The following is a 15,630-nucleotide window of genomic DNA, read 5'->3' as shown; positions in this document are numbered from 1 at the left end:
GCATCTCTTACATCAGTAAAAGCCCTACATGCTGGCATAGCTCTGTGATTCAGTATTTGACCATAGGGAATGCGTTCAATAGAATTTTGTGCTCTAGCAGTTAGGTATAGATACTCTAGCTTTTTGTAGAAAAGAATCCAGACATAATCTGCTGGACTGGTCTTGGGAAAGAGCTCAAGATAAAACAAAATTTATTCTTCTTAAAATGATGCTTTACACTCAAGCCTACACTCACAGTCTGTAATACTAAGATTGAAGTTAATAGTGAAATTTTATCTTACCTTTCCCCCAAACCAAAATGTTTCCACTTGAGTCTCCTGTAATAGTATCACCATTTTCAGAAAAGGTCACACACAGGACAAATTTTGGCTTCTCTTGTTTCTGCATGGTTATGAAAAATACACACTCACAGCAACACACAACCCATGGATTTTAACTTTATGCATTTGGATAATTTAGTTTAGTCTTATACAGCTCTATTATTACTTAAATATCTACAAGAGTTAAACACATTCCTACAGTCTAAACAGAATAGTCTGTGCAAGGGCAGAAGATGCAGCAGCTGAGGTTTGTGGCCCAGTTCTGCACCCTTTAATTGCAAGCTGGGGACAGAGTGAGTGAGAAAGCCTGCCAACATGTAACACTTGACCAGGAATGCTCTGAGATAAACCAAGTCCCCCAACTACTGCAGAATGCCAAAGAGAGAAAAATCTATTAAAAATGCATGAGAAATAAAATGTTAACAAAATGTAAATGCATTTTCTCAGTATCTCCTCCTGATTTCACACAGAGTACATTAATTGACATTGCATTTAGTTGTTGTCACTATCCTTGGGAGCCACAACTCCACAAGCAGTTAACTAGCAGCCACTGGAGTTATCTGCAGTCACTGCAAACATCCCTCAGTTGTGCATGCAACTGCTGTATAGCTTAGTCTATATTCAAGAACAAAACCAAATCAAAACCTTGAAATGAAAATTATATTTACCAAATAGTGGTCATCTCAATGTGTGTTTAAACGACATATGTGCATGTGTCTGAGCCGAACAGAGGCAAAGGGAAGAAAATTCATACAGATGTATTTTTTTGGGGGTCTTTCCTCTGACAAAATAAAAATTTCCTCTATCACTCTCTCTGTTTTTGCTTTTGTTTTTTCTTTTATTTTTTTAACCTTAGATAATCATAGAGAGTTTTAAGATAATTTTATTTTGCCCAGGGTGTGGGGTGGGAGGGTGGAGGTACATGGCAAAGAGAATATAGGAAAAGGAATACAAGGAACAATATGGTAATGGCACTTCAAAATTTCAATGTGGAAGTTTTACCCATGGAAACACTCTCTGTGCCATACCATGAATGCCACCTGAGTTTCTGCAACATTTCAAGTTTAGTAACAATCACTTGTTTTGATTTACTCAAACCTTATTAAAACTTAGTTCTGTATGACTGTATCATTACTATAAACATAAAATTAAGAGAAATATTTTACCTCAAATAATCCTTGCTTTTTAATAAGGGAATTCCCTTCTAGTGTCCAAAAATAAAGGTGTGATTTTCCACAAGTGACTATTATATTTGTATCAGTAGGATGAAAATCTGCAGCAAATACAGCCTCATTAGAGCACTTGGAAGGAAAAAGAAAAACATTGTATCAAAATCTAAAATGCACAGGAAAGAAACAATATTACATGGTTCTCTAGTTAGATAAACTGATACTGCTGATGTAAGAAAAATTCTGAGCTATTAATTTACTAACATGGTCTGGAATACTTTGTAGTCAAAAGATTTCATGTCTTTATGAGTTAATATCAAAATGTATTCTTCAAAACCATGTCAGGTAATGAGACCTGCTACACAAAAGATTAGTTCAGGATATTTTTCCTGCACATGCTCCTATCATTGCTGCCCAGAATTTTCTAATCAATTCTAGAATGACAACAATAGCAAAATTTTTAAAAATCCAAAACTATTGGGATAATCTCAACAGAAAGAAAATATTCCCATTCTTCATGTTCCTTGCCTTTTATACAGCGAAAACGTTAAAAAGGCACAGAAAGTTAAATACAGAAAGATATTTTATTACAAGAAACCAGATCTACATACAAGCAAGTAGTACAAAATATCTTATTGCAACACCTTGACATCTGCCAGCTTTTCTTCTTTCTGCCAGTCCCACACTGAAAGCACATGGTCGTTGGAGTCATCCACAGAGCACAGGCTACTTCCTCCATTCTGAGGCAAAACATGGGAAATATTAATGCATCACCCAAACAACACGAGGAACATGTAAATACACATTCAAAATAATCAAATACATATGTGTAAGTGGAGATATTTACACATATTTACACTTTAACTATTATACATGTAGTTATATCTCCATAAAATATAATAATTTATAGGGTCATTGAAAAACAAGGCTTAAAAGGGACCTAGAAATGGAACTCTTGCAAACTGCAGTCAAATGTCAGGAATGTGCTAGGTATCTCTTTACAATATGATCTCTTATCATATTCAGTAGTGGAAATTCCAAAGGCAAACTACATCATTATCTATTTTATTAAGAAGGCTTTTCCTGATAATTATACTGGATTTCTTTCTTTGCAATTTAAACCAATTATTTCTTCCCAGATGTTTGTTAACACATGAAACAATTTTATTCTTCATATTTGTATAATAGATCAAAATCAGAGAACATAGTAAGGAATTAGAAAACAACTTATTCCTGACAAGTGCCTTTTTTATAGTTACGACATTTATCCCTCTTTCTAATCTTAATTACCCTAATTCCTTCATTTTTTTCTTCATGCATCATGTTTCCTAGACCTTCTCCTGTTGGTACTCATTTTTCTGATGTGTCTTTTTACATATGAGGTTGCTTGGTTGTTATCCTGATGATTCAGGCCCACAATACACATCAGACACAACTACAAAAATAACTGTGCCAAGGCAACCCATGAGAGACAGGATTAAGAAACCTGAAGAGAGGGCTGCCTAAAATGAGAGAAGTACTGCTACAGAATGGGAAGTGATGCTCAGAACAGGCCAAGACAAAATCACAAAGCAAACATATTAAACAATTGCTTTCTTCTGGCAAATGCCAATAGTGCTCCTCTGTTATTATGCACCTATTTCGCTCCAGGGGGATATTTACAGAGCATTTGCTTGCTATTCCTTTTTATCCTTCAAAGGTGATGTCGAACTGTGTTAGCTTTCACCTTTGTATTCTTAACTAGTTCTCCCAATACACCCCTCTCTTTTCTACTTTCTATAAACATAGTCATCAATGGATTTCAATTCTTTGTAGAAACTTTCACTGAAGTAAATTTTGCCTAGGGAATACACCAGGTAGTCCTCTCCTATTTAAAAATGCTGTCAAGATAACCAGACACCACCACATACACTGCTTACAGATTCTGTTGTACATGGCACGCTTTGATGCTTGCACGTGCCAGGTCACAGACTCAAGTTTTTATACGGGACTCAAATGCAGCCTATATCAGCATATAAATATTTTCTTTATCTCTCTGATAGATTAGAGTTCAAATGATAATGCCAGCAAGCAAACAACAGGATTTTACTTTCTACAATCCTTTTTCCATATGCTTTTGCTGCTTTTAAGCAAAAGATTTTGATTCTCCTATGGGAGCCTCCATTTTTAAAAAGTCTTTTATCAATCACTTTAGGCACAGTGAGAGGGTTAAAAGGTGCAGAGAGAGTAAATTTCTTATGTAGGAAGAAACAGAATAGGGTGATTCAAGAAAAGTAGGGATGCTGAAATTTCAAGTACACAAGTATTTTTGCAGCTGCTGAAGAAATTAATTGCAGTTTATTTTAAGCATATGGTAAATCTCCGAGACTGCTGAGATATTGTTAACTTTAATAGCAACCTAAACTGTTGGAAACAAGTGGGCTGCAAGCTTTCCTCCTCTAAAGAGGAACCTGAGAGAAGAGACAGCTTGGAAGTTTGTTTTGGTCACCTAAATTTGAAAGATTTCAAAGATCTTTCCAGCAAACAGCCTTAATGTGACTATTCATTTACTTTACTTACAGATTTAGAAAAAGCAATGCAAGTGACAGCTCGGTCAAAAAACCCCATTCCGATGACATGCAACGTATTCAGAGTTACAGAATCCCAGACACGCACATGTGGTGGCAATTGCTATAAAACACACACGGAAAAAGAATCAGCTGAAACAATGATGGCAAAAACCCATCAGGATTTTTAAAAAGAGAATACATCTGAAAAAAGAAATTATCACAATTGAAGGTATGAAAATTATCACAACTTCTCTAGAGTCACCCCTGTAAGCAAACTACAAATAGTCTGCTGATTACTGAGCCCCGCGATGCCTCCCACAGACACCAGGGGGCAGCCCGGGAAAGCTGGTGGAGTCTTTCCGGCTCACAAGCAGCGAAACTGTCCTTCAACATAAATAAAAATATATAAAAAAGCCCCAAGGCCACAACAGTACCTAGGTTATATAGGTGGTTTTTATATACCTATACACCAAATTCCTCTCAAGCACAGACATCAAGCTTTTGGGTTTTATTTCATAAATCCAATGGTAAGTTAAAAAAGCTCCAACACACAATAAAAATTAATGGTTTATGTTGCTCAGCTAAGTTATCTTTATATAAAACTTACATTGCATAACTGGTATTTCTTTTTTTTTCCACTGTTCTCGTTTTGGCTGGGATAGAGTTAATTTTCTTTTGCGTAGCTGGTGCAGTGCTGTGCTTTGGATGAGAATAATGTGGGTAACACAGATGTTTTGGCTGTTGCTGAGCAGTGCTTACCCTAAGTCAAGACTTTTCAGTTTCCCATGCTCTGACAGTGAGGAGCAGCACATGAAGCCAGAAGAGAGCATGGTTCAGACAGCTGATCTGAACTGGCCAAAGGGATATTCCATACCACAGAATATCATGCCCAGTACAGAAATTAGGGAGCTGGCCAGGAGAGGCCAATTGCTGCTGGGGGACGAGTTGGCCATCAGTCAGCGGGTGGTGAGCAATTGTATTGTACATAATTTCTCTTTCTTGGGTCTTATTTCTCTCTTTTTGTTGTCTTTATTTTTGTTCTTGTTATCTAATTAAAATTTAGTAATAATAACAACTGTTCTTATTTCAAACCACAGGGTTTATCCTTTTTCCAATCTCCTCCCCATCCCACTGAGTGGTGTGGGGGGTGGATGAGTGGCTGTGTGGTACTTAATTGCTGATGGGTGAAATCACAACACTCAAAGTAGTCAGCATATTGATAACCCAGTTTTTATCCCAAAATTCTTCTTTGGCATCTGCCAAAAAGTTTGCAATAGTTTGGTTGTGACAACAGCTGCATACTCTGCTGAATAACTTTTTCCTCATGGTTTTTACTGCCTCTGCTTGTTCCCATTCTTTTTCCCTTTTGTTAGCTCTTTGGAGCAATGTTCATCTTACTCTGTTCAAATAAAGTCCTAGCTTACAGCTAAGCTTACAATAATACAGGTGGCAATAGAGAGAAAAATATTCTTGCCTAGTTGATGGCAAGAGTGAAAGTTCAGTTTTTTTCAGCAAACAACCCAAACCCATTCTTTGTAGTTTGATTTTGGCAGCTGTGATCAGAAATGAAGTTGTATACTGCACAATTTAATGTCTTCCTTTTCCCAACATCCCTCTGCCCTCTCAGGTCTTCTTTGCAGCCTTATCCCTCCATGCCTCTCAGAGACCAGCTCCAAACTTATCTTCAGTCTGTCTGAGTCATGGAACCAGAAACTATTGACCAGTCTTGACAATAGAACTGGGTAACTGTGACAGTGTGCAATAGAAACTCTCAAATTAAGTTTTGCTTTGGTTCAGTCCAAAAATGTAAGAGCAATTTAACTACAATAGGAAAAGAATATAGCATGTATCTTCCTAATAACATATTCTTACAAAATATAAACAACTATACATCAGCAAAGCAGCCACTTACTTTCCCATCCTTGGATGTCCCTGCAACTTGACCTGTTGCTATAGTGATCCTGTCAGGATGAACAGCCAGGCTAAAAAAGAGAAGAGGCCAAACGAAGCTATTGACTATCTATTTAAACAAGCTATTACCTGAAGTTGTAGTAAACAGCCCTATTTTAGTCATATGAAGCACACAGCATACGTGTAACCTTAACTACATAAAAACAGAACTGACAAAACAATTGCCATGCTCTTCTATTCACTTTTCTTCCCTTTGAAGAAGGCAGTAATTTACTTGTCCTAGTACCTCAATGCATGTATCAAACAAGCCCCAGGCTCATTTGTGTGGGATTCACCTCACCTAGGTTTAAAGGAGTGCAGCGAACAAGGTTTTGGTTTGAGCAAGTCACCGAACTTCAGTATCTCTAGTCAGAGGCTGCAGAGATCTGGTCAGTCCCATCAGAGCTGTCTAGTGACAGCCCCCCAGAGCAAATAGATGTAGCCACGCTAACAGTGTTCTTCAGACTGTATGACCAGATATTCAGTGACTTTTATAGGGAGACACCAACTTTCTCTAATGCTTTTCAAAAAGTAAAAGAAGTCCCTTATTAAGAAAGGATACAGAAATCAGGAATTTTTATTTTAAAATTAACACTGGGGTTTTAAAAACTGTGATCAATGTTAACTGATGCCTCTAAGAAAAGCAACCTAAAATTTATAATAAAGTCTGGAGTACAGTCTATTTTTGTCCTAAAATCCTGTGAATTCTTTTTTCACTGCATCTGCTTTGCATGCAGTTCTAGAGGCCAAGTACCACACAAAATGAACTGTGGCTATAATTCATTTAGCTTTACAAACCAGAAAGGTATCCTCTTTCCAATAAACCTGAAAGCTTTGAAATATCTAGAGACAGAAAATTTGAAAGAAGGAAATGAGATGGAACAGGTCCAAGGTAAAAGTCTCCTTGTAAAACAACCAGATTATACAAATAATTCAATTTATGAAACATGCTCACAGTTCAAGCAGATTTGGTTATCAGGCCTATTTTTGGCTTTAAGGGACAATGGGTGTTTCATAATGCCTAATCTAAAGAAGGGATATCGAACTCATTTCATACATTAGGGCCCATCAGATAATCCAGGTGCTCTTTTTCAGCTACACTGTGCAAGCAGACTGATACCATCAAGATAAACCATATGTTTATTTAGATTTCAGTTTAATATTTCTGATATTTGCCAGTATCTAGTAACCTCTGAGCTTCAACACAATTAAATCACTTTGAAGCCCAATCTGGCATGTGTGCATGGCAGCAGACAAACCAAATCTAGCTTATAGTCTAGTTTATCTGCCATGATGTCAGCAGCCTGAAGACTACCAGGAAGACCACAGGTGAGATTAAAACTATTTTGCTGGTTAGGTTGAACCTAAAGGAACTGTACTGGGCACCCAAGCCCTGGTGAAGGGCAATAATTCAACCTTACTTAAAAATGGGAAGGAGAAGATTCTGAAGAAGAAGATAATGTTCAATCATCCTAAAAGAAGAGTAATGAAAATGAGTGGATCTATCTCAAATACTGTTTAATGAAGAAAAAAAGAACGGTTATTAGATGACTTACCACTTCACATCATCATTATGACCAGTGTAATGTCTCTGAAGTTGCTCTTCGACATTGAATAACACAACTACAGACGCGATGAAGTACACAGTCTCTCCCGTCGGCAGGAGATAGAGATTGCTGCGACAGTCCCGACCCCTATATCCATAGCTAGCATGTTGGTCAAGCTGCAATAACATTGTCTACCAATGAAGAATGTTAAAAACAAGAAAAAAAAAAAAAAAAGATGGATTCTCTGTCCTTGTAGTCTGCATCTCTTGGATTGAGCATGGCTTTATTACTTGACAACCTTCAGAACTCTTTGCCTTATTACAGTCGAGAGCTGAAGCACTTTGCAGACTTTAAAACCTACACATCCTATAAAAAATCCATAGCAAAGAATATGGGAATTTGCAGACGTACTATTCCTTTAGCATCCTCTAGAATTTGATAAACACCAGACTAAGGCAATACTAATTTTGTCCCAGGTGTATTTACTATTTACACTGCTTGACTAATTAAAATAAAAAATTAGACTTGATAGAAACACTAATAAGTCGTTCAGCACATCTCCCTGCATTACACGAGGATTGATTGCATTACCCTGTGTGCAGGTTGATTGATTCATTAATGTGGACATGGCCAGCCAGATGGATAAAAACCATAGAAGGGTTACATCATCCATTTCCATTTATTTTTGTAGTATTTAAAAGGCAGTGGCCCAGATTCTGATGTTAGTCATATCAACATGAATCTAAAATTAATTCAATGAAATGACAGGAATAATAATCTCATTTAGACTGAATGTTAATTCAGCCAAATTTTGTAGTTTTATTCTTCTGAAGTGTCATTAGGGACTACAACTATTTTAGCTTTCTTTTTTTTTATGGGAACAGAAAGAAACAGCATTAGCAGAACCTTGGCAAAACAGAAGTGAATTCTAATGCAGTCAATATGGAGAAACTGGCTGTGAAAAATATATGGAGAGATAATGAAACCCCAATTACATGATCTAAACAAGATACTTGTGCACTATTCTGTATGGTCAATGATAAGCCACTCAAACAGTAATGTTAATGTTGAAATAATAAGATCAATAGTTAATGTATTTAAATTATTTTAGAAGAAACATCTTGCTGATTTTGCTTATAAATGCAATAGAAATAGTGCTGCATACCCAATTATCAAAGTGTGAATTCAGAAACAGAGCTTTTAGCCTCATAAAATGAAACATCTCAGCCAAAGTTTCTTCAAGTTTGAGATATTAAAATGTGATGACACTGAAACAATCAATATCTTCAATTACAAAGAATTTACTATCAATCTGAATCTGTCTGTGATGGTTGGTGTTACTACTCTAGATTGCTGGACAATGCTTTATTTGTCTAAATTAATTTTTCTCCCTCAGGCCAGATACCATTACGGAAGCCAATGTAATATTTCCCTAGTTCAACGCATAATCACATTTATAGTGAACCAGCAGCTGAAGTTAGAGTAAGGAATTGAACTTAACATTACACAGACGTTCACAAGGAACAAATCTCAGTGCAAAAAATAGCCATTATACAGGAAAGATTACATTCTTTAGGGAAAATCTCCTTTCTTTACTATTCTTCCTGTGGGGAACAATGCTGCATTCAACCCTTCACATGACTGCTGTTGTCAAACACTCAATTTCTTTCTATCAGCCTTCTTTCTCAGATGCAAACTCCTGGGGTTGATCCCTCCTTCTCCTCACTGTTTCCCACACTCGGATTTGGTGGCTTCGACTTGGATTTGCTGAGCTGGCACTTCAGGGAATGTTACCTTGACCTTTTCTTTTCATTTGGCCTGCAGTTTTTGTTTCAATCCTCCTTCTTGCCAAGAGAATTGCTCTCAAATGGATTTGGGCAGGCCACTGCTCCCGCCCTGATGTCCCTAGTGCTGATTTCTCACTTGGATTTTCCACCTCTGCTCCAGCCCCCCTCACACTTCATCACTCAGCATTTTTCTTTCTTCAAGTCCTAATATATATGATAACATATCAAAGGTGTGAACCTTTTTCAGCTTACCTGGGCAGCTGCTAATGTGACTGTAACACCCCTTTAGGGTTCTGGTATGCCCTGAAATCGATACCCATTAGATTTTCTTCCTTCTGTTTCTCATCACAGTCTGCTTTCCTTTCCATTTGTCCATGCCACCTCCAATATCTTGTTTCCCTATCCCCATTCTTACATTATAGAGCATTTCTGGCTGTACTCCCACAGCTAGACATGCATCTGCTACAAAGATGTTTTTTCCTATTCCAGGTCCATTACCCTCCAATCAAACAGTGCAGCTCCTCCAACTCAGCTGTAAAGAATGTCTACAATATTGCTTGGTTTTCTGCTATCTTAGTCTTTCTTCTTAAATTATCTTATGCTCCTGCTCACAGCTTTTCTTCTCCTTGTTAGCCTGTAAAGTGGGCATTACCTTCTCCCTCTTTTTTAAAAATTATTTTAAATTATTTTTCTAAACCTTCCATATTCCTAGTCATTGCTCTAAATATTAAGTATGGCTATCATTATTGGATTTAACTGCAAATAAATTAGAAACTGAAGAAGCTAGCACAGTATTTTTGGAAAAAAAACACCTCCTCCTCAATAACCATTTAGAATAACCATTTAGGGTTAGTTAGATCATTTTATTAATTCACACCTTTTCTATTCATAGACAACCTTAATAGAGAGGATTCTGCTGGGTATACGGACACACACCTGGAAGGACATATGAATATTCAAACTAAAAATAATAGTCCATCTGGAAAATGTTCAGTCATTTAAATAAGCTTAAGTGAGAAACTAATGAGACAGAAATCATGACCTACCCTAATTATAATTTCTTATAATAGTCTGAAATATTGACGTCAAGTTCCACCTACATGCTGCCAAATGACATTCTGCTTTGTTTCATCATTGGGTGTTCTGTTATTTCAGCAAGTTTTCTAACACTTTCTCCTGTATCATCCTTAGGCCCCCAGAGCGAGGAGCTCCTTACAGCTACAAAAGACATCATTCAATTCTGTTGTGAGAAATGGTGAGAACTTGTACAACAGTTAGATGGCAAAATGCTGTAAGCAGCATTTACTACTCTAATCTCATCTGTTTTATTAATTTTATGGATTTTTTGTCTTTTTAACTCATCTTCACTTATTTGTGCATGCATTATCTATGCAGTTCCAGCAGAATGGAATAGAACCTACAGGCTCAGCTGCAATAGGAATAATAAGAATGGTTACTAAATCTGTCATTAATCTCTTGTGAATACAAAGGGACCTTTGGAAACTCTCTGAACATTCTGAAACCACATGCAGTTCTATTTATACAACTTTGAAAAAGACTATATGCAGTCTGTCTTTTTTTTATGAAGACAAAGTAATTTCCTATTTTCATTGTTTGTGACCAAAAAAGTCTTTTTCCTAAAACAGAAAACCTTATGAAGACATCATCTCTCTAAAGATAATGATAATATAGATAATAAAGATAATATATTACAAATAGACTCAGATCTTGTTGTGTTTATATTTAATCTTGAATCATCTATTATATGTAATAAGATTATACAAAAGTGAAATGCCCTTTTTTTCAGTAAAGAATATATTTTATCATTATACTTAAAAGTGAAATATGAAAACTTTTGTATGTAATGAAACACTGATTTCTTTTAAGTTAGATTTTTGCAATTATGTCCACTCATAGAAAAAATCTGGAAAAAATCTGCTTGTTCGGTATTTTTGGTGTGTAAGCCCCCTTAAGATATAAATTCAAATATTATTTTATATATGATATTTTATAAACTTTATGGCTAAGCATGTATCAGTTGCACAGCACTGCTCAGTTCAGGGCTTATTCACGTGCTGAAGTTGAATGTACCATCCTCTTAAGGACAATGGTGTACATTTTATAAAACAGTTTAAAATGATAAATTACTGCTAAGAACCAGAAAAAAACCTGAGCTTGTCTTATGCATACCATAATTAATAATCCCAGCTCACTACATTCTTATGATATGCCTAGTTTAATCTTTGGCTAATTAGCATGCTTCATACTTAACCTCCAGGCAACATTTGAGCTGAATATCTCTTAAGCTGCCACCCTGTACTTTACAAGGTGAAGAACAGCAGCCTCAAGAAATTAACACCTATTTTCAACGGAATGTCACTTCACCAATTAAACAAACCCTTAATCCTGCTATACTTTAGCTCAAAAAGTTATTTAACCCAAATCATTAAGGAATGATTGATTTCTAGTAGTCCTCCAGCACAGAAAGGATACACCCATTCCAGTTTAAGCCTCTTGGCTGGTAGTTCTACTTTTGCTTCCAAATTGTAAGATTCCACTTGCTCTTTGGGCATGTACATGGTAACAGGACGTCCACGAAGAAACATTTTTACGTATCCTTCCTCTACAAAAGGTCAGAAATGTTTACTGTTACACAAAAAAGCCATCAGGGGAGAATTCCAGTGCTCCTCCATCCCTTCCCACATAACAGTTTGGTGTATTACAATTACAGAATGACATGCAAAATCAAACTTAGAAATTTAGCAGGTTCTTTTTTTTCCTAAATCATAATCACTAAGCAGAATTTTTGAAAAACATACAAAGTCCCTTCTTCCTCTAAATATTCTGAGTAGCAGAATTAGAACTAAACAATGTCATGAAGAACTACAAAACAGGTCTGAAATTGAAACTTTTTTTGGTAAATGCTACAATATTACATTTTTTAAATATTAAAAATGGAGGGGAATACATCAAAGATTACAATTAACGCAGAAATGCCACTTAAAATTAATTTTATTTTTTAATTAATGTTTACAGTTGAGCATCAGCATCTAAATTATTTTCCAACACTCAGTCGCATTCTTTGCATCCCCGTGTAAAGATATGCTTTACACTTGATACAGCGTTAGAGATACATTAGAAATAAGGAACACAAACAATTAGTAAGAGGAATCATGCTGATGTACACGCAGAAAAGATATGTGCTTTAAGAATTACTAAACATTGAAAAAGGAATGACAACATTGACAGGACATTAAAAGAAAGGAAAATGACATACAGGAAAGAAGCTACAAAAACTCAATTGGCTGACAGAAGTAAACATTTCTAGAAGAAAACACTAAAAGTAATGTGTTGAACTGGTAAGAAATATTTTTGGGGGAGAGAAGCAGAGATTAATAACAGATCTGGAAGTACTGACTTGGGGACTTCATGGGGCTTATAAAACTAGGAGATCTGGGAAATGCCATGAAGGTCTGACTAGGACTTTTGGGAAGTGGCAAGGCCAAAGTGGGTGTCCTGTGAACTTCTGATGAAGTTTGTCCAGATTCAGAACGTGCTGGCTCTTGCTGCTCCATCGGCAGATCAAGGGGTTCAGCCTTGTTCGCATGCGAATCAAGCAGTTTTGGAGTCAGTGACATCTGTAGAGTTACTAGACAGAATAATCGTGGGCACAGAGGAAATGGAAGGGCAAAAGTAACAAAAATCATGTAAATGAAAAAAAAAATTATACAATTTAGGAGTGTTAAAATTATGCTATGAATTGTTAAGTATCATTACAAATATACCACTGTTCTTTTTAATTTGAAAGCTAAGGTTTTATTTTAATTGGAAATATGCATATGCTACAAATCTTGACTAAATTAATAAAAATTATTGATTGAACAAACAATTATCATAGCTATGCTGTATTACCTAACTAGATATGTATTTTGCCTTTTTACGAAGTCATATGGGAAGGAGATCTATCTGATCTGTCACAGTAAAGTTACAGCTATGTCTCTCTAGCTTCATTTACAGAATGCATACATAAAATGAAAACAACAGAAAGCTTAATGCTAAAAAGAAGGGATAATGATGAAATAATGGTGACAGAAGGTTGGAACTTCAAGATGACCGTTAAAATGACAGAATATTGGAATTGTTTTTAAAAATTTACTCCAATAGATCCGTATTGGAAAATAAAATAGAGGGTAGAGCATTAAATAGCAAAGCATTACAGCACTATTTGTATGCGCATGCAGCATCTATTTAATGAGCTTCAAACACGTGCCAATACTGCTGATGCTGGCGCACTGGTAGTCAACAGATTTTCAGCAATGACAACTACTGGCTGTACTTGTCAAAGGCTGTGAATGAACCAAAGTTAAATTCACTGAGCTGCTTTTCTCACCTGAAGCTTACAGGACTCATAAAACTTGCATTTAGTCATGTAGAATTGGAGCATTTGACCTAGTCACACAAGACTAGGAAACAGCACATACATACTAACCTGTACAGTAAACCATACCATGTATATTACAACAAGTATATGAATTATGCCTTCAGAATGTGTGTGTCTCTCTCCTAACTATAAAGAGGAACTTAGGCTGATTAGGTCAGGCATAGAAGTCATATTGTGTATTTATTTCTAACTTTTGGTAATATTAATTCCATCTCTACTAATTCCTAATCCAAATTATCTACACAACCAATCTCCATCCTTTTCTTCATACTTTTCTTAAGTAAGTTTATAAGACAGCAGAGTTCTAAATGTAAAGATATAGATGTAAAGACAGACAATCATCAAGCTAAAAAGACAGACCAACAGTGAAACTTTTAGACAAATGTATCTTTTACATCTGCAGTTTTGTAAATTTGATATTGGTGTTGCATAAATTAACGGTTAATGAACTGAAATAAGAAGACGCATCAATGCCAGTGGGATCCAAAGGAGACCACCACTGACTGCAGGTATAAATTTGTACAAAGAATACACAGAGGTAGAGACTCTCTAAAAGACTTTGCCTTGAGAACAAACAATTTGCTTTGTGGAATTCACATTTATTGCAAAGCTGAAAGATGCTGATTAGTAGAAAAACTGTTAGGATATAGATACCTCTAAAAAGCAGATAAATCTGTGATTAGATCACAGATATAAACATGCATCAAAAATGTGCATATTAACACTACAACTTTACTAAAGCTTTAGACACCAATATGGTATGTTTACCAAAAGTAACTCTGCTTTATGACACTGAGCAAAAAGCAATGAGAAATTAGTTGAAGGCCTAGGTCTGTTTATTTAACATTCAGAAAAATCTACAATCTACTCAGTAAGAAAAAGCAAGGGAAAAACAAAGGCTTCTATGATCATATTAGGCTAACAGCAAAACAGCCAACAAAGGGGCAAATTCTATACGAATTTCAGCAAAAGTGCAGAATGCCATTTCAAACACAGTGAACATCCATGTGTTGCCATATAGCTCTCTCAACATTTTTTTTCTAATTCAAATTCTTAGGAATAAGTCCACAGGAATGTAAATTATAACCCGTTATTATGATTAAAGTGCACCTGAGGGTTATAATTCAGTAGATCATATAATAAATGGTATATAACACTTTTGTTTCACTCAAAAGAACTAGAAAAGTTTTAACATTGCAAAATGCACACAAGTTAGAAAACAGCTGTATATACATTGAGCTTTTATCCCACCAGAGCCATTTTGCTTCGAGAGCTATGAGGTTTTGGACGTGAAGCCTACCTTTGCAGTGTGTCACACGGCGCTTCCCTTGTGATTACAGAGACAGAGACAGAAGGGCTAGATAAAGATGTGTTTGAATACAATAAACTCTCTAAATACCTGCTCTACAGGCTGCTCAGTCTTATTCTGCTGCAGGCTAACCTGGGGCTTGACAAAACACTGAACCATACTCTGGGTAATTACCTTCTAAACCGCTTTCCTCAGTTAGGGGGCTCTGTTTAGTTCTACCATTAAAACACTGGCTTAAGCTCCATTATGCAACCATATACTTAAGTAAAATAACAAGTATAACCTTAGAAAAAAACATTCATTTCAGTAGGAATTTTTTCTAGGTGAGAAGGACACCAGTGTAGTGTCACACCTATTTAATTACTAACATTTATCTATGGGAAAAGTGGCAGAAGAAAAAAATTTTCATATACCTCTGAGTACACAGTATAAGGGAAGGAGAAAAACTAGGCAAGGAAAGCATATTCTGTGCAAATTGGAAGTTTTCTTTTTCTAAACCATCAGTTTTCAGGGAAGGGACATGAACCGTGATTATACTGTCACAAGAGACTTAAGTGT

The 15,630-nt window shown here is 36.0% G+C and overlaps 1 protein-coding gene across 7 annotated transcripts in view; it reads right to left on the bottom strand.

Moving 5' to 3' along the window:
• The window catches only part of EML1 (EMAP like 1), a 121,813-nt gene that overhangs the window by 14,269 nt on the left and 91,914 nt on the right, over positions 1 to 15,630 (bottom strand). For 4 of the 7 annotated variants that reach the window (XM_082283280.1, XM_082283278.1, XM_082283283.1 and 1 more), the window contains 8 exons: positions 15,064 to 15,090; positions 11,816 to 11,945; positions 7,545 to 7,694; positions 5,951 to 6,020; positions 4,049 to 4,159; positions 2,134 to 2,229; positions 1,487 to 1,621; positions 282 to 381 (listed from right to left, as the gene is read on the bottom strand). In XM_082283280.1, the coding sequence (XP_082139406.1) occupies positions 282 to 381; positions 1,487 to 1,621; positions 2,134 to 2,229; positions 4,049 to 4,159; positions 5,951 to 6,020; positions 7,545 to 7,694; positions 11,816 to 11,945; positions 15,064 to 15,090 (819 nt within the window). The remainder of the gene's footprint in view (positions 1 to 281; positions 382 to 1,486; positions 1,622 to 2,133; positions 2,230 to 4,048; positions 4,160 to 5,950; positions 6,021 to 7,544; positions 7,695 to 11,815; positions 11,946 to 15,063; positions 15,091 to 15,630) is intronic. The other 3 variants (XM_082283279.1, XM_082283284.1, XM_082283282.1) reach the window with 1 other exon arrangement.

Source organism: Coloeus monedula (assembly GCF_965178545.1).
Source record: "Coloeus monedula genome assembly, chromosome: 6".
NCBI lineage: Eukaryota > Metazoa > Chordata > Aves > Passeriformes > Corvidae > Coloeus > Coloeus monedula.
The sequence above is the reverse complement of the archived record's forward strand: the minus strand, read 5'-3'. Positions and strand labels throughout refer to the sequence as shown.